We start from the raw sequence: 24,773 nt of genomic DNA on the forward strand, positions 1-24,773 counted from the left end.
ATCCCTTCTGCGGACCTTTTTCCCCAGCTTTGGAGGTTCAGAAGCAGCAGTGCTATGCGGCCGGGTCAAAACAGGCTGAATTGGGCAAAAGAAGATTGGGTTGGGCGGGAAGCAGGGATGCTCCAATTCGCTGTGCATCTAGGCTTCGCGGCTCTCCCTGGGTGCTTCTTCTCTGGCTCGTCTGCTGTTCCGCGGTGGTCTGGGTGGCAGGTTCCCACTCGGCACCGCGGCAGGCCTGCGTCCCTGGAGCCTCGGTAGGTAATCCAGCCAGTTCGGCACCGGTATGGGCGCTGTGCCCAGGAAGGTAAAGAGAGCGGGCAGGGATTCCCGGGGAGCGGAGTGCGAAGGAGTGTCGGTCTCTCCTGAATGTGACGGACAGGGGGAATCCCCATTGGTATGTGACATTCTGACTCCCCGCCAGGTCTAGGAGAGGCCTCAGAAGCGCCTGTCTCTGCAGCGTAGCCCTCGATATGTCTGGGAGGATGGTAAGTGGGGCACCATCCAGCTGTAAGTCCCGCACGTCCCAGGCCTTGCGGGCAATGATGTCCTTATGGGCATAGTGATGGAGCCATCAAATAACATCTCGAGGGCGGGCCGGATCTTCCGATCTGGGACTCAGCGCCCGGTAGATGCGGTCAAACTCCAGGTGACCCTGGAGTTGGACTCTGTCCAGCCTGCGGAAGACATCCGCCACAGTGTCCGCAAGGTTCGCCGGGCTCGTGGCCTCTGGGAGGCCCGGAGCCGCAGATTGTTCCTGCGGCTCCTGTCCTCCATCTCTTCCATGTGGAGTTGCAGCTCCACCGCTCTCCCGGTTTGCGAGTCCTGGTGTGCCTCTAGTGCAGCCACTCGGTTGTCCAAGGCTGTTAAGGAGGTTTCCCCGCCGCCACCCTACAGGAGAGGGACTGCACCTCCTGCTTAAACCACCTGCATCTCCTTGTGGTGCGCTGCCTCCACTCTCTCCACCAGAGCCTTAATATCTGCTTTCGTCTGCAGGGCCTTAAGGATGGATTTCAGCTCATCATCTGCCTGGTAGGACAATGGGGTCTGCGCCGATCCACCCAGGCCAGGTGATAAAGTGGGCGTGAAGCTAGAGAAGATCACAGAATCCTGCGATCCCGCAGGGGAGGGCGGCCTAGAGACACTGTCCTGCTCAGCCACGTGTGAGGACCAGGGGTGCCCGGTAGGTTCTGCTGGAACAGTCTATGAATGGCGCCGGACGAGGCTGTGTTAGGGCTCCCTGAGTGAGCCCCTCTGCGTCTCCTGGATGTGCGCTTCTTACTTCAGAGCATGCTGCGGTCTAAGGAGCTAGAATAGTCAGAAGGAGTAGGGTTCAGCCGGGAGCTCCGCTCAAACATGACCGTCCTCAGCCATGTCCAGGCCACGTCCCTAGTTCAATTTTTTTAATAAAAACTATATGTGATGGATCAGAACACAATAGTCTAAGTTGGTGAAGTAAAATTAGAAAAATATATACATAAAACTATTTTTCACAAATAAAAAACTGATAATTGGCATGTGCATATGTATTCACCCCCTTTGTTATGAAGCCCATGAAAAGCTCTGGTGCAACTAATTACCTTCAGAAGTCACATAATTTGTAAAATGATGTCCATCTGTGTGCAAGCTAAGTTTCACATTATTTGTCATTACATATACACACCTTTTTGAGCCCCAGAGGCTGCAACACCCAAGCAAGAGGCACCACTAACCAAACACTGCCATGAAGACCAAGGAACTCTCCAAACAAGTAAGGGGTAATGTTGTTGAGAAGTACAAGTCAGGGTTTGGGTATAAAAAAATATCCAAATCTTTGATGATCCCTAGGAGCACCATAAAATCTATCATAACCAAATGGAAACAACTTGGCACAACAGCAAACCTGCCAAGAGACGGCCGCACACCAAAACTCACAGACCGGGCAAGGAGGGCATTAATCAGAGAGGCAGCACAGAGACCTAAGGTAGCCCCGGAGGAGCTGCAGAGTTCCACAGCAGAGACTGGATTATTGGTACATAGGACGACAATAAGCCGTACGCTCCATAGAGTTGGGCTTTATGGCAGAGTGGCCAGAAAAAAGCCATTACTTTCAGCAAAAGACAAAATGGCATGTTTTGAGTTTTTACGAAAAGGCATGTGGGAGACGCCCAAAATATATGGAGGAAGGTGCTCTGGTCTGATGAGACTAAATTTGAACTTTTTGGCCATCAAAGAAAATGCTATGTCTGGCGCAAACACAACACATCACATCACCGAAAGAACACCATCCCCACAGTGAAACATGGTGGTGGCAGCATCATGCTGTGTGGATTTTTTTCAGCAGTCAGGGCTGGGAAACTATATAACAAAAAGTGCAGCGCTAGATAAACCTATACAAGGATATAAATGTGTATACAATTACTAAGATAAGTGTCTCTTATCCCAAATGGGGTTAATAATAAAATATTCTGTTAAGTGATAACATACAAAGTGACTATTAAATGCTGAAGTGAAAAAAATAAAAATAGTGACAAATAGTCTCTAAACTAGTAACTGTAAAGTGTCCACTGATAACAATTTTGCAAACTGAAGGTTCAAATATTCCGTTGACCCGGACCACATGAAACTTGCGATCATCAACAGGATATTCACTGAAAGAGGTAGGTACACTTACCAGAGAGGATGGACACAAATACCATATAGCAATGTGTCATGAAGGCTCACAGGGGCTCGGAAGGCCCACAGAGGCAAATTTGCAGCAGATGGTAAGTCTCCTCTGGATTGGCTGAAACACTTCTTGATCTCCTATTTCTCGGTCAGCTTTCCAAGGTGTAGACCTCCACAAACTTCAACGGACCTCCACAAGTCTCCACAGAGCTCCACAGATCCGGAATAGCTCCAAAAAGGCTCACCATAAAAGGGAAAGCATAAACAAAGCGCTTCGCATAGTGAAGTTTGACCTGTGAAGGTTTATTCGTAAAAAAAAAAATGTACATAAAAAAGCACAAATATGCATAGAATCACGTGATAAAAAATTTAAAGAAAAGCATTATGGGGAGCAGGGACTGGGAAACTGGTCAGAGTTTAGGGAAAGATGGATGGTGCTAAATACAGGGACCTTCCAGCAGGACAATGACCCCAAACACACTGCTAAAGCAACGCTTGAGTGGTTTAAGGGGAAACATGTAAATTTGTTGGAATGGCCTAGTCAAAGCCCAGACCTCAATCCAATAGAAAATCTGTGGTTAGACTTAAGATTGCTATTCACAAGCACAAACCATCCAACTTGAAGGAGCTAGAGCAGTTCTGCAAGGAGGAATGGCCAAAAATCCCAGTGGTAAGATGTGGCAAGCTCATAAAGACTGTCACCTACCTTACAACGGAGCCTGAGATGATGAGGGTGGCCTCTTGCACGGTTCCAATCTGAGCACCCCTGGTGGTGGAGACAGGGACTGCTAGGGCAATGAAAGGGTGCAGGTGCCTGCAGGCAGAAGGCTGAAGCTTGGAGACACAGGAACCTCTGTTGAGAAGATGTGGAAACTGATCACCAGACTTGTTCAGCGGGAGCCAGGTAGGTAAGTACAGGATCAACTGCGTCGGGAACAGGCAGAGGTTGGCAACAGGCTGGCAGCGGGTACACAATCAGAAGGCAGAGCTATAGTCATAAGTCCAAGCCAAGGTCAGTATTGTAAGCAGAGGCCGATGAACAGGCAGGGAAGATCCAAGTGAGTGGTCAGAGGAAGCCGGGTTTTCAGGAACAAGGTCAGCAGGCAGAAACAGTAATCAGGAACACAGAGACAAGCTGAATACAATCCAGCACTGACACTAGGCAGACTCTGTTTATATAGGGTGCCGTGCGCCAGGATTGGTAGATGCATGTGTGCGTACTAACGCACACTCGCTCGTACAGAAGCGCTATTGTGCATGCCTGCTCCAAACCTCACTCGTCTCTAAGACTCCGCGCATGCACAATGGCATCAGAGGAACAGGGGTTGGCAGCTGCTGCATGGAGACGAGCGCTTCATGTATGAGTTCTCGGACAGAGACTTATCCAAAGCGACTTGGAGCTATGATAGCCGCAAAAGGAGGCTCTACATAGTATCGACTTTATTGGGGTGAATAGTTATGCACATTGACTTATTCTGTTATGTTGTCCTATTTGTTGTTTGCTTCACAATAAAAAAACAACATCTTTCAAGTTGTGGGCTTGTTCTGTAAATTAAATGATGCAAATCCTCAAACAATTCATGTTAATTCCAGGTTGTGAGGCAACAAAAATGAAAAATGCCAGGGGGGTGAATACTTTTGCAAGGCTCTGTATGTCAGACAAGAGAGCCAAAACGAGAAACCTGCTGTATTGTATGCCTAGACCTTTAAGGCGTCAACAGCAAAACACAGCGCTTGGGGAAAATTGCCTTATTTTCAGGCAAATCATCCTTCGTCTGATCTGATCCTTTACGGACTAGGAGATGCCAATTGCTGCAACAGCTGGCTGAATAGCTAAACTGGCCAAAGAAAAGGAAGCCTTTAATAATGACTGACAATTTCTTGCCAACAGGGTCTTTCAAGCCCTGTGCGTTATCTACTGGACAAGTGAAGTTCTTGTTTAAGGAAGAGACTGCTGCATCTACAGCTGGCATGCTCAACTTCTTAACAAACTTTTCATCCATGGGATATAAAAGGGAAAACCTTTTAGGAGGCAAAAAGGTCCTGTCAGGATGTTCCCAATCAGTATACACCGCCTGTTTCAACAGGGGGTGTAGTGGGAAAGTCTGTGCGACCTGAAAAGTTCTCAGAGATCCGAAAGGGGACCAGGGAGGCTCAGTAACCTCTGCAGAGGCCAATTAAGAGTCAGGATCAAAAGCCTCTGTGATTGAGAGGCAGACACCAACTGGATATCTTCTTGTCCAGATTGCTCAGAAGCAGGCTCATCCACCAGGCCATCCACAGAATCCTGAGCTTTAAGCTATTCCCCATCTTCAACCCATTCCTGCTCCAGACTAGGTGGCTCCGGGGAGGGGGATCTGTCACGCTTCTTGCCTCCCTGCGTGATGGAGGCAATTGTGCCAGCAAGCCTGTGCACTAACGCAGCTAGGGCTGAGAACAGTTCATCCTTAGTGATAAAAGGTGAAGCAGCAGCGTTGACTGTAGGCACAATCCCAGATACGTGCAGCAGCTCAGATTGCCCAGAAACTTCTGGTCCTTCGGGGGATACAACACTAGGGATACGACTAGGTTCATCAGGAACTACTGAGGACATAGGTGTGCCCTTCCCTGTAGCATTAGTCCTGCTCCTCTTTTTTGAAGACATTTACTATCCACAAAAAGGGAATACCTGGGTGTAATATTAACACACCTCAGAAGGAAGACCCTTTAATAGGGCTCACCAAGCCCCTATGCAACAATCTTGCTAAGCACCTTTAGCCTGCCAAGCAACACCTGGTGACTCACGTGATCCGGGTGAGGAGAATTGAACCACTGCAAATGCCAGGTTCAGAGCCCCACAGCTATCTTCTGGAAGCACCGCATGTTTGGAATACACAGTTTAAATAAGCTGGCTGTGCGCCAGAACTTTTTGTGCATGTGTGTGCATGCACGTGGGCGGTCCCGGGAAACAGGCTCTGGCCACATTCGCGTATGACGCGGATCTTCGTGCGCCCAGATAAAGGCTATGGTGCATATTCGGCGAAGCCACGTGCACCAAACAAACTGCTGAGCCCATCGGCGCTTTTGCGAACGCATATGCGCCGTGGCGAACCAAGGTGAAATGGATATATCTCTATATCTATATCTATAGATATAGTGACGCGCTACTACTTAACCATCAATTGATAGAACCTGTGCTATAAAACAACATAAATATATTGCATAGAATAAAAGTGGATTTAAAAAAAATGATAATATATATATATATATATATATATATATATATATATATATATATATATATATATATATATATATAATATAAAGTGCTCATGCTCCTTGAATCACACACAATCCAAGGTGACATACTAATAATCAACAAAGTCCATAAAAATGAAAATAAACGACAAAGTCTATAAAAATAAATAAAGTGATCAGGTGTCTTCATGCAATGTGCACTCCTCCCCCATCAGGTGTACCCTCACCTTAAGGGCTTAAAATTAAGCCTAAAGTTGTTATCAACAGATGGTCGGGGTCATTCTTATGTATCCTATTAGTATACTGGCTGCTGTATGCTGATGCTCCACACTGGTCACCTTCTGCTCCTGATAATAGCCAAGCTTTATAAGGATATCAGTATCTCCTGGTTACTTCCACCAAGCCTGCTCACATGTGCCACATGGGGAAAATAATAGAGGCATACAATAGTGTAATACCGTTTAAAAATGTAATCTTTAAAAATACTCAATTTACATTCAACTCATTTATATAATTTAAAAAATTGCTGGTAAAGTGCTATAGTGCTGTAGTAATGGACAGGGTCACCTGTATCCTGGATCTGCAGCCCCAGTTACACACAAGGCGAAATGGAGCACCGTCATGCACCATCATACAGGTAAAAAACAGCCAAAGACAAGCAAAAAGGTACACTTAGCAAACACACACAGCTAGCCTAAAAACTGCCCTGTATGGTCACCGCGCACAGTCTGGCTAGGTTGACTGATTGTTACAATCACTGGAACGCCTCATAATAATAAAGGGGTTTCACTTACCCATCCAGGCGCAGGGCAACTTAGAAACTAAGACCCCAATCTTCACCCTTCACGGCGGGTTCCTGTCACTTGAGGACCTTCAAGGGCTGGATACCCTTTCCATGTTTAGGGTCCACTCCCTTGCACCTGTACAGCACCCTGCAGGAATGCCTTAGTGCTGTAGTGTCCAGGATTCCACTTTACAGGGTCCAGCACCCGGAGGCCGCATTACAGGCAAAACCTTGCAGGGTCTTGAGTCTTCTTTGTGAGGCTTGGGTACAATCTATCTAAGCATATAAAGCCTGTGTCAAATGGATCCGATTGGACAATCCCTTGAATCATCTAAGAACAGTTAGTGGGACTAGAGACCTGGAGCTCAGAGAGCTCAAACAACCGTGTCATCCACCTTACAGACACTGGTAGAAAATGGAAGTACTTCCTGTATGGGAGGGGTTATATAGGGGATCACTTCCTATCTAAAGACCTTTGGTCTACCAGTGTCCATTCACCTGGAGTTGAAGTATAAACCCAGCAGGTAATGAATTTTAGCCTAACTCTGTGTCCCATGATGTATGAAAAAGAAAAATACATAAAATGTTGACATTTTTGTTCTTGAAAATAATGCAATGTAAAAAGTTAATTGTGTATTTGTTGAATCTTGTTCAGACCCTGGATTGATGTACACTAAACCGACATTTAACAATACCTGTCAAACTTCAACAAGTTATAAAAGATCAGCACATTCAGACACTTCAGAACCTGTATGTCTAGATCAGCTCCAAACCCCAAAGGGGGCTTCTGTAACTTTTCCACAACTGTTCATAAGATCCCTGCTTCTGTGGCTGGTGCACCTGTCACCTCCCCTACTTTGTGGATTGTGTCACTTCAGGGTTCCACAGAAATCCCAAGGCCTAGCAAGGTTTTCTGCATCACAAATTTGTCTTCGATTGACCACTGTACTCTGTGCATTACTTGTCCTTGACCTCTGCAATCATGGTGTTACTTACTAGCGACTCCTGCACTGTTAGCATTACTTTCTCCAATTCCCTGTACTCTGCACTATACTTATGCCGGACCCCTGTACTGTGTATATTACTTACTCCTGACCCCTGTACTCTGAGCATTATGCACTCTTGACCCTTGAGCAGATTTGGCCACAACCACAATTCACGCTGCACTTATGTGTGGTACCTGCACTCTGAACTACACATTTTCACCCTCTGCACTCATGACTCAGAGCAGAGTAGGCACAGGTTTTTAACCATACCCCTTTAAGTCTACTGTTATAGAAATTTGACCACAACCACAAATCACTCTGCTTGTTAGTAACTCCTGCTGTATGCATTCTGTATGTTATTTACTCCTCATCCCTTTGCTGTGTTTATTACTTACTCCTGACTCCCATACAATTGGCCTTGAGCTGCTATTTGGAGGGTGTCCTCTTTTGTTGTTTCTTATTTGCCTCCCTATAGCTGAGGTGGACATGATAATCTTTTGCTTCAAACATTTCGTTTTTTTTAAATGTATATAAGGAAAAGGCTCCTGTCATATGGAAATGAGAAGTCCTGATGAAGCAGCATGGACCGTGAAACGTGTCAACATCCTTATTCATAATACTGTAACACACTAAATATGGGTGAAGACATTCTGCTTAGCTGTGCTGTTTGGGTTTATCCAAAGAGCTACTGTATATGTGTATTTCTATATTGTGATATTATCTGATGCAATTTCTACCTATTGCAGATATTTGTATGCCGTGGCGGCCCATTCATAGGAGGCGCCTGGGCGCGGCCCTCCCTCCTGTAGTCTCAGAAAAAAAATCTATTTAAATGTACCCGGCCTTTACATTCTTGTCTGTAATAGTACTAGTCAACTGTGCAGGAATTATTAGAGCCATTTTTAAAAGAATATAAAATTGACCAGAGCAGAAAAATAACATAATGCTTGCAGGAGGAGATAATGCCATGCGGTATTCTTATTCAGCAAAATGCAAACAAAGTAAATGGTCTGCTCTGTGCTTGTTACAGTAATTTGCTGGCAAAGACATTTTTACAAAACTTTTTTTCATTTTAGTGTAAATATGAGATCTGAGGACTTTTTGACCCCATCTCATATTTAACCGCTTGCCGCCCGCCCTATAACAAATAGACAGTGGCAAAGTGGTTGCATAATCCTGACCGGACGTCATTTGACGTGATCAGGATTATGAGCCGCTGCGCCCCCCGGGGGCGCACATCGTGGCGATCGTTGTTGCGGGGTGTCAGTCTGACACCCGGCAACTACGATCTCGGTAAAGAGTCTCCGACGGAGACTCTTTACCACGTGATCAGCCGTGTCCAATCACAGTGTAAATAGGAAAAGCCGGTGATCGGCTTTTCCTCACTCACGTCTGTCAGACGCGAGTAGAGGAGAGCCGATCGGCTGCTCCTCTGACAGGGGGGGTCTGTGCTGATCGATTATCAGCACAGCCCCCCCGAGGATGCCCACACTGGACCACCAGGGACGCCACCAGACCACCAGGGATGCCCAGGACAAGGTATGCCACCCTAGACCACCAGGGATTCCAGTCAGTGCCACAATGGATGCCAATCAGTGCCCATAATGGATGCCAATCAGTGCCCACAATGGGCATCACTGATTGGCATGCATTATTGATTGGCACTGATTGGCATCCATTAGTACAATATATTAGAATACAATGCCGCCTATCAGTTCCCATCTGTGCCGCCTATCAGTTCCCATCTGTGCCGCCTATCAGTGCCCATCCATGCCCACCTGTGCCGCCTACCCATGCCCACCTGTGCCGCCTACCCATGCCCACCTGTGCCGACTAACCCATGCCCACCTGTGCCACCTATCCATGCCCATCCATGCCAATCCGTGCCACCTATCAGTGCCCATCCGTGTCGCCCATCAGTGCCACCCATCAGTGCCGCCTATCAGTGCCACATATCGGTGTCCATCAATGCCACCTCATCAGTGCCACTTCATTGGTGCCACCTCATCGGTGCCCATCAGTGCCGCCTTATCATTGCCCATCAGTGTAACCCCATCAGTGCCCATCAGTGAAGGAGAAAACTTACTTATTTGCAAAGTTTTGAAACTGAAACAAAAAAAAACATTTTTTTTTTCAAAATTTTCGGTATTTTTTTATTTGTTTAGCAAAAAATAAAAACCGCAGAGGTGATCAAATACCACCAAAAGAAAGCTCTATTTGTGGGAAAAAAATGATAAAAATATCATTTGGGTACAGTGTAGCATGACCGTGCAATTGTCATTCAAAGTGCGACAGCGCTGAAAGCTCAAAATTGGTCTAGGCAGGAAGGTGTTTAAGTGCCTGGTATTGAAGTGGTTAAGAGGACCTGTCATGCTTTTTTCTATTACAAGGGATGCTTACAAACAAGAATTGAAAGACTCTTAGCTGGCTACAAAAAGCGTTTACAAGCTGTGATACATACCAAAGGGGCAGTACAAGATATTAACTCTGCAGGGTGCCCAAACTTTTGCAGACACCATTTTTTTGTTTTCTGTCATTTTGAAAGTGTAAATGATGGAAATAAAATCTAACTTTTTTTGACATATTATAAGAATGTCTAATCTGTAATTTGATGCCATTTGGAGATTTTTCCATCTTTCCTTGGCTTCGTTATGCACATTAATACACATTTTTACCTGGGGTGCCCAAACTTTCGATCCCCACTGTATGATATTTATAATAAAACATGGTATCTTTTAACTCTGGTGTGATGTCTAGGGATAACATAAGCTGGCCATCCTTGAACACCCTACACCTTTCCCTTTTTGCTTGTATTGCTTTTTTTCAGGTTGATGACCTACCGGTATATGGCTAGTTTCGAGTTTAGGTTTAATTTCCTCTTTTTTCCTCCCCCCACATCTATAACAAAAGCTTGGAGTTTATGGCTGCAATGAGGGGTATGGGCTGTAGGGTGCCCCCGAATTTTGTTTGGAAATTATGGTCACCACTTTGCACTGTGGACATCTTAATGGTTCTTATAAGCACTTCCTTCCTTTTTTTGCCTGCAAAAGGAAGGACTGGCATGCTCACTGAAGGATTTTCCAATGATTATCTCTGTGTGCAACAAAAACACTTATTATCCCTGACATTCTGCATAACACTCTGCCAGAACACTGCCCGTCAGTCTGATTTCCACTTGCTCTGACCATTTTCAGTTTACTAAATAGGACCTGGTCTGATAATCTGGTAATTTTTGTACTCATAGCATACATCATTATGCTGTTTATATGGATGACCATTCATTGCTGCTTGACTAGGGGTTATCAAACTATTATTCAATACATTTTATTTACCTGGCAAAGCGAATTGCAGTACTGGGCAAACTTGCATTGGGAGCATCTTTGAAGTTTTTCATTCCTAAAACCAAATAAAATATTAGACAAATAAATGAAAGAAATTATGTGGTTCATAAAGCATATAATATGCGGCTAATCTCAAGCATTTGTTGCATGCAGAAAAAAAATCTATTAAACCACATATAACTGATTTACATGTGAACGGATCAATGAGAAATCTAATTGGTTTGCATATATTTATAAAGTCAAAAGCTTTTGTTAGCCACACATATCCCAGTGGTCACTAGTGATGTGGCTGATTTGATTATGCATAGGGACAATTGGGTAGTGCAGAGGTTAACAGAAACAAAAAATAGCTTGTGACCACCTACAGTAAATTGCTTTATAAGATTAATAATTCTTACAGTTTCTAAAATACACAAAATAGTTAAAGGCTACAGTTAACCTTTACTGACATCTACCCAGCAACTTCCCAAATATATATATTTTTAAGTGCCATTTAGGGCCGTTTGGACATACCCAGATGTGGAAAAACATATAGAACAATAGGACAAAACCAATTACTGTACCAAGTACAACCTACTAACCCTTACTCGTGATAAGATACACCCAAGTGAAGTAAGAGGCAAGGAGCATGCAACTACCATGTTTGGTTCCCTAATTACAGAAAAGGATAGATACATTCACAAGTCATGACAATATTTAAGTCCGCAACAGACTCCTTAGACTCATATATTCGTGGAGTGGCCCATAAGTCCCACCTTGAGGTCAATGCAGGCCCAGCGTAAAATAGATTTGTAGTATTCAAGATAATCCAGAGATCCCATACCTTTTGAATAATTTTGGGTAATCACAAGAGAGATATGTGTGACCAGTCTAAAGTATGTGGCATATTCACTAATGCCAGGAGCCTGGTGGACAAGATGGGTGAACTAGAGATAATGTTGAATGAGGAGGATTTCAATTTTGTGGGAATTTCAGAGACCCGGTTCAACAGCTCTCATGATTGGCTGGCAACCATTCAAGGGTATTCCCTTTATGGCAAGGATAGAGAGGGTAAAAAAGGGGGAGGGGTATGCATATATATCAAGAATAGTGAGAGTCCCTCGCACTATCTATATAACAAAATGATAAACTAGGTAATTTCAGCTTTATCTGGAGTGTGTACCATGCACTCATGTGAATAAATAGTAAAATGGAGTAGATAAGCGCAACTAAATATAAACTGGTCAAATGGATCACTAACAGTGCAAAAAAAACAAATATGTGCAAATAGATACTGTGCAATAAAGCTGTGCAAAAAACACAAATGTGTGCAACATTGCAAATATTCTGTGAGGAATAACAGTGTTGTGCCAAACATGATGGTCTTGGTCCTGTATTTGCCGACAACACTAAGCTATGCAGGGCAATAACTTCTCTGCGAGATGTGGAAACCTTGCAAGAAGATCTGAACAAATTAATGGGGTGGGGCAACTACATAGCAAATGATATAGAAGAGTATTCCTGCGCCTAATCAGAGTGAAGATAGATGGCGTACTGCTGCACACACTGAGGGGAAATATCTGAACCCAAGAAAATCAAAAACAAAAGGATAGTGGTGCGCTGTACTGAGGCAGAATTGGCCTGCCCCCATGAAACTGTATGCTATGGCAAAAATTGGGCTTTGAGTGTTGTAACTGAACAATTAATAGAGTAATCCTATAAATTATAAACTAAATAAATATGAATTTGGCATATCATGCAATCAACTGCTCAAACAGGGTTAAAACATACGTATAGATTCGTATAGCACACTCAATTATAAGTAGTGATTCCTCTCCATATTCATATAACTGTGACATTAATTTCAGTGTCAATGCATAAATTAGTATAAACCAAAACAGTGAAATAATAAAAAATATAAAGATAAATTGGAATATCCTTAAAAAGTGCGAAGTGTAGTGATTAGTTCCAAAAAAAATCGCATAAAGTGCTAGTGCTAAACTGTAATACAAATAAGTGAACTTCACAAAGTATTAAAAGAAACAAAAGTTAATCAAAATCTCAAATGTCCATTTATAACGTGCAGAGTGTAGCGATTATCTCCGTGATCGCATTAAGTGCCAGTGCTTCAATACAATAGTGTGATTGATCGTGAAGAAAATGCAATAATATAGTGATGCTGGTGATGGTGGGTATATCCCTCGTGATCCTGTGTGGTCTGGTTATGGGTGTCCCCTTACCTTACTGCTGTAAGGTAACAGCGTGTATAATAATCTTTGAGGTCCTTGGTGGTCTTTCCCTTTAAAGTCCCGTTGTGGTGTTGCCAAATCCTGGCATTTTCTATCCTGCCTATTACGCTGTGTGGCCCCTTTCAATGGTTTCTCTTAGGTATTTGAGCAATGAGGGTCCCTCAGCAGATGGCATATGTATGGGATCAAAGAGATATAGAGGAAGGATGCCCCATAGTGTAGTATATTTGGTAAGTAAATTTTATTCAAAAAAATAGAAAACAAATACTCACAAACATAGAGTTAAAACGAATGTTGTACAAACGAGCAATGAGCTCGATATGCGTCACTTCCGGTAGCTATCGTCCCTCATCCCTTTACATGCAAATGAGGTTTAATGTAGAAAAAATTAAAACAATGCATTTGGGTGGCAAAAACATGAATGCAATCTACTTACTAGGGGGTGAACCTCTAGAGGAATCAAGGATAGAAAAGGACCTGGGGGCCCTAGTAGATGATAGGCTCTGCAATGGCATGCAATGCCAAGCTGCTGCCAACAAAGCAAACAGAATAGTGGCATGCATTAAAAAGGAGATTAAATCCAGGGATAAAGCTATAATTCTCCTACTCTACAAGACTTTGGTCCAGCCTCACCTGGAGTATGCTCTCCAGTTCTGGGCACCAGTCCTTAGGAAGGATGTACAGGAAATGGAGCAAGTACAGAGAAGGGATACAAAGCTAATAAAGGGTCTGGAGGATATTAGTTATGAGCAAAGGTTGCGAGCACTGAACTTATTCTCTCTGGAGAAGATTCGCTTGGGGGGATATGTTATCCATTTATATAAGTACCGATGACCCCACAATAGGGATAAAACTTTTCAGCGGAAAGGAGTTTAATAAGACACGTGGCCACTCACTAAAATTAGAAGAAAAGAGGTTTAACCTTAAACTGCGTAGAGGGTTCTTTGCTGTAAGAGCGGCAAGGATGTGGAATTACAAAAAAGGGGCCTTCGCGCTACTACGTGGAAGATATAAATAGGGTATATAAATACCTCTTCAATTATTCAATATAAATTAATATAAAAAGTAATAAATAATCACAAAGTGCACGTGCAAAAAGTGCAAAAAATGCAGCAAGACAAGATAGTGAACACAAACTACCAAATAAAGTGATAAACGAAAAAAAGTCCTGCGCAAAATATGCCAAAATTGTAAAGTCCTGAAATTGCTAAGTGCAAGAAACCGTGTAAATAGGTTAATGTAGGTGTAAATAAATAGTCCATATAATCATAAACACCAACGATGAAAAATGGATGAACAGGCGGTGGTAAAAAATCCCAGAAGAAAGGGCTCACAGAACTCTCACCTTAAAAAAAGGAAAACCAGGCTCATCACAAAATCAGGAGATATCCCACTTCACTCCTCATATTCAGCCACCAGAGGGATCCTTTACTGTGCCAGATAGGAGATGATTTCGATATCCGGCCACTAGAGGGCCACTAATAGCTCATGTATTATAATGATAACCCAAACGTTATAATCCGTGGTGAATGGCTCAAAAAAAGAGGGGGGGGGAAGAGAGAGAGAGAGAGGAGGCTCCAATGGTGTAGTATATTAAGAGTAAAATAGTCAATTTATTGATAGAAAAGCATAATCGGACTCTCACATTTTACAAGAAAAACACACAGCAAGAAAAGATAAAATGGTGGCGTGGCGTCTTCCGCCAGTCCTACTGTACTTCCGGTATGTCCTACGGCCACTCCCTAAAGTGAGTGGGAGTGGCCGTAGGACGTACCGGAAGTACAGTAGGACTGGCGGAAGACGCCACGCCACCATTTTATCTTTTCTTGCTGTGTGTTTTTCTTGTAAAATGTGAGAGTCCGATTATGCTTTTCTATCAATAAATTGACTATTTTACTCTTAATATACTACACCATTGGAGTCTCCTCTCTCTATCCCTCTTCCCACCCCCCTCTTTTTTTGAGCCATTCACCACGGATTATAACGTTTGGGTTATCATTATAATACATGAGCTATTAATGGCCCTCTAGTGGCCGGATATAGAAATCATCTCCTATCTGGCACAGTAAAGGATCCCTCTGGTGGCTGAATATGAGGAGTGAAGTGGGATATCTCCTGATTTTGTGATGAGCCTAGTTTTCCTTTTTTTAAGGTGAGAGTTCTGTGAGCCCTTTCTTCTGGGATTTTTTACCACCGTCTGTTCATCCATTTTTCATCGTTGGTGTTTATGATTATATGGACTATTTATTTACACCTACATTAACCTATTTACACGGTTTCTTGCACTTAGCAATTTCAGGACTTTACAATTTTGGCATATTTTGCGCAGGACTTTTTTTCGTTTATCACTTTATTTGGTAGGATGTGGAATTCCCTTCCACAGGTGGTGGTTTCAGTGGGGCATCGATAGTTTAAAAAAAGATTAGATAAGCACCTGAACGACCGCAACATACAGGGATATACAATGTAATACTGACATATAATCAAACACATAGGTTGGACTTGATGGACTTGTGTCTTTTTTCAACCTCACCTACTATGTAACTATGAGAGCATTTGGTCGGAATATATGACCGTGTGTATGCTCTATTGGACTTTTTCTGGCCAAAGATTGAGAGCAGGTTCTCAATTTTTTGGTCGGAAAAAGTTTTGATCGGAAATTCGGATCGTCTGTTGCAATTTCCGACATGCAAAATTCCTACGCACGCTCGGAAACAATTTGACGCATGCTCAGAAACATTGAACTTAATTTTCTCGGGTCGTCGTAGTGTTGTATGTCACCGCGTTCTTGACGGTCGAAAGTTCAGCGAACTTTTGTGTGACCGTGTGTATGCAAGCCAAGCTTGAGCAGAATTCCATCATAAAAACCATCCAAGATTTTTCCGACGGAAAATTCGCTCTTGTGCACATTATAGAGGGGAATTACCAAATTTACCAAAGATTTCCAAAAATCCAAGCTTGATGCCATAGTTGATATCCATTTTAAAACAATTGCCTTCAACTTCCCAAAATGTTATACTCACTTGTTCTCACTACTGCCAGATCTTCCATGTGCAAAAAAAAACCCCAAAATCATTCCTTTGGAAAGGCCGTCCATTGTTGCCTAATAAATAGATCTTCAATAGGAATGAACTGGGGTTTTCACAGAAGAAATGGTGGCAGTGATTAATTACATAAAGTTCAATTCACAAATTTAACACATCAGGGGAAGGATCCTAAATTTTCCAAAAAAAAAAATGTCCAATGTGAGTCCAATGAGACTTGAAAATGATAGTCTCATGGCAAAAATAAAGATCCTTACCCTTGTGCTTAAGATTTGTGGATTAGACCTAGAATGTGTAGGTTCACTCAAACGTATTAATTGAAACATAAACAGCTGTGTAGAGGGAATACAACTGAACTGAGAAACATTCTAAGGCCCCTTTCACACTACCGATCCATTCAGATCCGCCTGTCAGTTTTTCAGGCGGACCTGAACGGATGCTCCATAGAGGTCTCTGGAGCGTCGGATGTCAGCGGTGACATGTCCGCTGACATCCGACCCGCTCCGATCCGAAAAAGTGTGACGGAGGAAAAAGCTATTTTTCCATCCGTCATCAGATCGGATGACGACGGACACTGCGGTCCGTCGTCACCCGATCTCCCATAGGGGAGAGCGGCACTGTGACAGGTCCGACCCTGCGCAGTGTGCAGAGATGGACCTGTCCTCTTCCTGCTCAGCGGAGATCGCTCCGGCGATCCCCTCTGAGCAAGCGGATATCCACGGGGCGGATCAGCACTGATCCACCCCATGTGAAAGGACCCTAAAAGCGTGAGGGTGCAATAGTACTGAGGATTTCACCTTCACTTCTCATACCATGACAAATATGAGCATAGCAGCAAAACACAAAATGGTCATCCTCCATCAGGAAGGTCCTTTCCAACCAAGGGCTCTAATAGAATGCAGTTTGTCCACTGAAAACAACACTACAGGGATAAAAGTATGCAGACAACAGTAAAACTTGGTAGAGGTTCTCTGCAATTTTGGGACTGCACTATAATAAATGGAGATAGTAGTTTTGCCAGAGTTGATGTAAAAATATTACAGCAGACTCCTATCCATCATGCGTTATCATCTGGGAGGCATCTGTCCATTTGCAACCTATTTCTGCAGCATGACAAAGTCCCCATACACATGACCAATATCATAAACTATCTGCAACTGAAAGAACGACATGTGTAACAATCAAACTAGTCTGGCATTGATTGCAATAACAGAAGAAAATGAGACAGCAGAAATATGTGGTGAAGTGGTGCCAAGTTCTTCGGGATAGCTAAAAACAACCTACCACAAGTACCTTCAGAAACAGAATGTAAGTATGCCAGAGAGGACTTTTGCTGTGCTAAAAGCAAAATGTAGTCACACCAAATACTAATTTAATTTAGGCATTTCTTCCTATTTACTGCACTTACCATGACAGCCATTCTCAACCAGAGCTATTCTCAATCAGAGGCTATTAAAAAAATATAAAACCCAGAACTCCTAGCTGTGAGAAATGAATTGCCAGGGGGTCGCATTTAAATTAATTAATTTGTATCAAAATCCGTATTCTGCAAAATAAAATAAATTGTCACCTTCCATTATATAGATTAACCATTTTGTCATGGCTGGGATCCATAAAAATGTTCATAATTCATGAAACACTCAAGGACTCGTCATAAAAGGGGAGCGTCCCCCCACCCACCAAAGAAAAGGTTGATTTGATTATCCTCTCCAGTGGAGGGTTGAGGTCAATATACAAACCTTATGTTGAAACAGAGTAACCTAAACAATGGTGCCACTTTACAAGAAACCAAATGACAAAGGTCAAAATAGTGTTTTGAGATCCAGATATTAAGGTCTTTGATCAAAGCAAAGCCAGGGTAAATAGCCCCATTGTTTCAAAGGGTGAGATTGTCTCGTCAGTAAGAACCATTAAAAACGTTTGATGTGCCTTATTTTCTAGTTTGTCCATCCTCTGAGACTGTGACACCATAATGGGTGGGGGCATCACCCGGTGACCCCGCCCATTGTCCCTATATAAGTCCCCGAGCAAAACGTCCCTGTCATTATGACCAGAGACAGCGTTGAGTCAACAACTCAAGGAAGAAGAAGAAGAAGAGAAGGCAGCGAGGCGGAGACAGAAGACCGGGCCACCGCCAGTAAAAGAACTGGAAGAAGGAGCGGAGGCTCAGCAAGAAGGACCAAAGAGGGGGACAAGACCCCCGAAGTTGGAAGAAGACCCCCGGGTGGCAACGAAGAAGAAAGCCGGGATCCTCCGCTAGTAAAAGAGCTAGCAGAAGATAGCGGAGGAGTCCGGCGAGAAGACCCCCAAGATGGAAGAAGACCCCTGGAGCTGTGCAATAAATTATTTTAAACCCTTGTGTTGTGTTTTTTTTTTTACAGGTGAATGGGTAGGGGTACATTGTACCCCATACTCATTCACATAGGGTGGGGGGCCGGTATCTGGGGGCCCCCTTATTAAAGGGGGCTCCCGGATTCCGATAAGCCCCCCGCCCGCAGACTCCGACAACCAACGGCCAGGGTTGTCGGGAAGAGTCCCTTGTCCTCTTCAACAACAAGGTGCTTTGGGGTGGGGGGGCCTTTCCCAAAGTACTCCCCCATGTTGAGGGCACGCGGCCTGGTACGGCTCAGTAGGGGGGGGGGGGCGCTCGCTCGTCCCCACCCCCTTTCCTGACCGGCCGGGCTGCGTGCTCGGATAAGGGTCTGATATGGACTCTGGGGGGACTCCCGCGCCGTTTTTTTGGCGTAGGGCTTCCCCTTTAAGTCCATACCAGGTGACGGGGCCAGCAACTTGCCAATCTCGCTAGTCCTGTCTACCTGGAGCCGCGTTCAAAATGAACGGACTTTTCTCCGTTTGTGGGCAAGTCCATTCATATTCAAAAGTACGGCGGACTCCCGTAAAAAGTCCGGCGGAAAAGTCCGGTTGTGTGTGGGCAGGTCTGCTCGTTTTAAAATTCCGGCAGACCTCCGCTTCAAAGTCCGCCAGTTTGTCCGCCGGGCTAAGTCTGATCGTGTGTACGCAGCATTGGCATCACCCATGTATTGGACAAGCATTTGGCACCAGTCTATTATGGTCAAAAGGTGGCGTTGTTTGATTCCATAATCCTCTGTCAATCTCAAAATTGGTTAGGTATAAATTTATTATAGCCAGCAAGGTAAACGAGATGGTGACAGCAAATGACAAGGCATAAGGCAAGCAATCACCATATTATATTAACATGAAACATATTAACCACTTCAGGACCGCCGTATTGCCAATGTACGTCAGCACAATGGCACAGGCATGCATAATCACGTACATCTACGTGATTGCCTTCCAGCGGGTGGGGGGTCCGATCGGACCCCCTCCCGCTGGTTACGGCGGTCCGATTCGGTCCAGGAGCGCTCCGTGATGAGGGGATGGCCGTTGGTTTTCGGCCACCCCCTCTGGATCGCTCCTGGCCAATGAGAAGCTTCCTCCCCTGTGTATTGTTTACACAGGAAGGAGGAAGTGATGTCATTCTCCTCGGGGCGGTCTTTTTGACCGGACTACGAGGAGAAGAGTAAAAGTAAGTGTGCACCAACACTACACTGACATGTAGGTACACACAGGCACACAAACCCCCCCCGATCCCCCCCCCGATCGCCCCCCGATCCCCCCCCGCCCCCCCTCCCCCCCCAGTCACAGTGTCACTGATTGCATTGATCATTTCTTTACTGATCAATGCATTCAGTGTCAGTTGTGACAGTAAAAACTGTCAGGACAGTTAGTGTTAGGTCCAGGGTAGCCCCCTATCACCCCCCAATAAAGATTTAACCCCCTGATTGCCCCTAGAGTTAACCCTTTCCCCCCCTTTTGCCAGTGTCACTAAGCGATCATTTTTCTGATCGCTGCATGTGTCGCTAGGTAGCCAGTTATTTTTTTAGGTTCACCGCCAGGTTTTTATATCGCTAGGTACCCCGATATACTACCCAATAATGGGTTTAACCCCCTGATTGCCGCTAGTTAACCCTTTCACCCCCTTTTGCCAGTGTCACTAAGCGATCGTTTTTCTGATCGCTGCATTAGTGTCGCTACAGTCGCTAGGTAGCTAGTTATTTTTTTAGGTTCACCGCCAGGTTTTTATAGCGCTAGGTACCCCGATATACTACCCAATAATGGTTTTAACCCCCTGATTTCCGCTAGTTAACCCTTTCACCCCCTTTTGCCAGTGTCACTAAGCGATAATTTTTCTGAACGCTGCATCAGTGTCGCTAGTGTCGCTAGGTAGCTAGTTATTTTTTTAGGTTCACCGCCAGGTTTTTATAGCGCTAGGTACCCCGATATACTACCCAATAATGGTTTTAACCCCCTGATTGCTGCTAGTTAACCCTTTCACCCCCTTTCACCAGCGATCACAGTATAAGTGTCACTGGTGACGCTGGTTAGCCAGTTAGTTATTTAGGTTCCCCGTCAGGTTTTTATATAGCGCCAGGGACCCCCATATACTACCTAATAAAAATTTGAACCCCCTGATTGCTCCTAGTTAACCCTTTCACCACTGATCACCGTATAAGTGTTACGGGTGACTCTGGTTAGTTTGTTTTTTATAGCATCAGGGCACCCACCATTTATTACCCAATAAAGGTTTAACCCCCTGATCACCCGGCGGGTGATATCAATTAGGTTTTAGGGTCAGGGTCTGCGTCGCCCCAGGCAGCGCTAGGTTAGTGCCAGTACCGCTAACACCCACACGCAAAGCATACACCTCCCGTAGTGGTATAGAATCTGAACAGATCAATATCTGATCTGATCAGATCTATACTAGCGTCCCCAGCAGTTTAGGGTTCCAAAAAAACGCATTGTTAGCGGGATCAGCCCAAATACCTGCTGGCACCTGCGTTTTGCCCCTCTGCCCAGCCCACCCAAGTGCAGTATCGATCGATCACTGTCACTTACAAAACACTAAACACATAACTGCAGCGATCGCAGAGTCAGGCCTGATCCCTGCCATCGCTAACAGGTTTTTTGGTAGCATTTTATATTCAAATCCGGAAGGCAGTGCTTGGTTTTCGGGGTCCCGTACGTGGCTAGGCTCCCAAAAAGTCCCCCACATGTGGTATCCCCGTACTCGGGAGAAGCAGCAGAATTTATTTTGGGGTGTAATTTGACTTCTGCCCATAGCATGTGTGAGCAATATATCATTTAGTGACAACTTTGTGCAAAAAAAAAAAAAAGTTTGTAATATTCCCGCAACTTTTGGCAAAATATAAAATATTCCATGGACTCAACATGCCTCTCAGTAAATAGCTTGGGGTGTCTACTTTCCAAAATGGGGTCATTTGGGGGGGTTTTGTGCTATTTTGGCATTTTATGGACTTCGAAACTGTGATAGGTAGTGAGGAGTTAAATCAAAAATTTGCACCCTTAGAAATCCTGAAGGTGGTGATTGGTTTTCGGGGTGCCGTGCGCGACTAGACTCCCAAAAAGTCCCACACATGTGGTATCCCCGTACTCAGGAGAAGCAGCAGAATGTATTTTGGGGTGTCATTTCACATATGCCCATAGCATGTGTGAGCAATATATCATTTAGTGACAACTTGGTGCAAAAAAAAAAAAGTTTGTAATATTCCCGCAACTTGTGGCAAAATATAAAATATTCCATGGACTCAACATGCCTCTCAGTAAATAGCTTGGGGTGTCTACTTTCCAAAATGGGGTCATTTTGGGGGGTTTTGTGCTATTTTGGCATTTTATGGCCTTCGAAACTGTGATAGGTAGTGAGGAGTTAAATCAAAAATTTGCACCCTTAGAAATCTTGAAGGTGGTGATTGGTTTTCGGGGTGCCGTGCGCGAATAGACTCCCAAAAAGTCCCACACATGTGGTATCCCCATACTCGGGAGAAGTAGCGGAATATATTTTGGGGTGCAATTCCACATATAACCATGGCATGTGTGAGCAATATATCATTTAGTGACAACTTTTTGTAAAAAAAATTTTTTTTTTTTTTTTTTGTCATTATTCAATCCCTTAGGACAAAAAAAATAAATATTCAATGGGCTCAACATACCCATCAGCAATTTCCTTGGGGTGTCTACTTTCCAAAATGGGGTCATTTGGGGGGGATTTGTACTGCCCTGGCATTTTAGCACCTCAAGAAATTAGATCGGCAGTCATAAATTAAAAGCTGTGTAAATTCCAGAAAATGTACTCTAGTTTGTAGACGCTATAACTTTTGCGCAAACCAAAAAATATACGCTTATTGACATTTTTTTTACTAAAGACATGTGGCTGAATAAATTTTGCCCTCAATGTATGACTAAAATTTAGTTTATTCGATTTTTCTTATAACAAAAACAAGAAAATATCTTTTTTTTTCAAAATTTTCGCTCTTTTTCCATTTATATCGCAAAAAAAAAAAATCGCAGAGGCAATCAAATACCATCAAAAGAAAGCTCTATTTGTGGGAAGAAAAGGACGCAAATTTCGTTTGGGTGCAATATTGCATGACCGCGCAATTACCAGTTAAAGCAGCGCAGTGCGAAATTGCAAAAAGACCTCTGGTCCTTAAGGTATTTATTGGTCCGGAGCTGAAGTGGTTAAAATGCATTTCATAATAACACTAGACATCATATTCTGATTACACCTTTACCATGATCACAGATGGGGGGGTGAGAATTAGGGCCGTTAACTCCCATATTTGGAACAAACCAATCAGGAGATGGTAAACGTGAGGAGAGGGAGGTAACCATCCAACAACTGCATTGCACCATACAAAAGGAGAAACACACATGATTAAAAGAACTGAGGACCAAGGATCCACACACTGACATACACTCTCTGGACGAACACAAGCTTGGTAAGAAGTGACCACTCCCCATCTTGTTGGACGTTTCTGTTAGAACGAATCGAATACACATCCTTACCTTTTAAACAGTGGTGAGATACTGACCATATAAATAAATATTGATCAACTTTTTCTTCCCAAAATTATAGGAATCATATTTTACTGTTTGACCACTTCAGCCCCGAACCATTTTGCTGGCCAAAGACCAGACCACTTTTTGCGATTCGGCACTGCGTCGCTTTAACTGACAATTGCGCGGTCATGTAATGTGGCTCCCAAACAAAATTGACATCGTTTATTTACCACAAATAGAGCTTTCTTTTGGTGGTATTTGATCACCCCTGCGGTTTTTATTTTTTGCGCTATAAACAAAAATAGAGCGACAATTTTGAAAAAAACTCATTATTTTTTACATTTTGTTATAATAAATATCCCCCAAAAAATATATAAAAAAACATTTTTTTCCCTCAGTTTAGGCCGATACGTATTCTTCTACATATTTTTTTTTTTTACTAGTAATGGCGGTGATCAGCGATTTTTATTGTGCCTGCGACATTATGGCGGACACATCGGACATTTTTGACACATTTTTGGGACCATTGTCATTTATACAGCAATCACTGCTATACAAATGCAGTGATTCCTGTGTAAATGACACTGGCAGTGCAGGGGTTAACCAGTGGGTGGCAGTGTAGGGGTTAAGTGTTCCTAAGGGTGTGTTACTAACTGTGGGGGGCTGGGCTTTCTTAGTGAACACTGATCTCTGCTCCAATCACATAAAGCAGAGATCAGCGTCACTTGTTGCTAGGCAGAACTGGGAGATGCTGTTTACAACAGCATCTTCCAGTTCAGCTGCCCCGTGAGACGATCGCGGGTATGCCCGCGGCAAACGAGTCCACGGGACCTGCGACCGGACTCACGGGGGTCCCGTGGCAGGGCGGCATTTAAAATTGGACGTACCTGTACGCCAATATGTCTGCCCATGCCATTCTGCCGACGTATATTCGCGTGCGCCAGTCGGGAAGTGGTTATATTTTAATCTTATCAGGTACTGTGTGAAGGGTAGTTTAGTATTTAATAATTGTACCACATTATTTGTGTTGCCGTGTGTTGAAGCCGCGTGTGGGTGAAATTAGGATCAACCTATATTGCAACTAGTTTGGCTATTGTGGTCCCAGGGAATTTAATTATTGCCCAATTCAATCTGGTAGCCCTGTTCAATTAAGACTTCTTTCAAATAGATAATATTTATATTGTAAAACGCTGTGTAAATTGCTGGCGCTATATAAATCCTGAATAATAATAATAATAATAATAATAATAATCTGTTGGCTCCGCAGGGCATATTTTGACTTTCTTCCGACCGGAGAAAGTCAGAAAATTGTCTTCCGAGCGGCAAGAGATATTGTGTTTTTGAATTTAAGGCGTGGTTAGCCACACCCTTTTAACATATCCATTGAGGCTACCCCAAGGTTATATGTCAAATATTAAGGACATCAAGGACATCACTTTTATCGGAAAGCCAGCCACATAACAAAAAAATAAAGATACTGGGGAGTTATGGCATCTAGCTGCAGCCATAACACCGAAAATGTCAAAAACATTACATACATTTACAGTTAGGCGTTCGGCACATTTTTTCCAGTTATTCGGAAACAAATAATATAAAGGACAAATGCTACACAAACAATATTTGCATACACA

General features: G+C 43.7%; 1 protein-coding gene across 1 annotated transcript in view; it reads right to left on the reverse strand.

Annotated features, from left to right (window-relative positions):
• The window catches only part of SMYD3 (SET and MYND domain containing 3), an 859,717-nt gene that overhangs the window by 727,184 nt on the left and 107,760 nt on the right, over nt 1-24,773 (reverse strand). Inside the window, exon 3 of the mRNA XM_077486140.1 lies at nt 10,983-11,046. Within this exon, the coding sequence (XP_077342266.1) occupies nt 10,983-11,046 (64 nt within the window). The remainder of the gene's footprint in view (nt 1-10,982; nt 11,047-24,773) is intronic.

The sequence above is a fragment of the Lithobates pipiens genome, unplaced genomic scaffold (genome assembly GCF_037356315.1).
Source record: "Lithobates pipiens isolate NorthernLeopardFrog02 unplaced genomic scaffold, aLitPip1_a1.2 Scaffold_18, whole genome shotgun sequence".
NCBI classification, from domain to species: domain Eukaryota; kingdom Metazoa; phylum Chordata; class Amphibia; order Anura; family Ranidae; genus Lithobates; species Lithobates pipiens.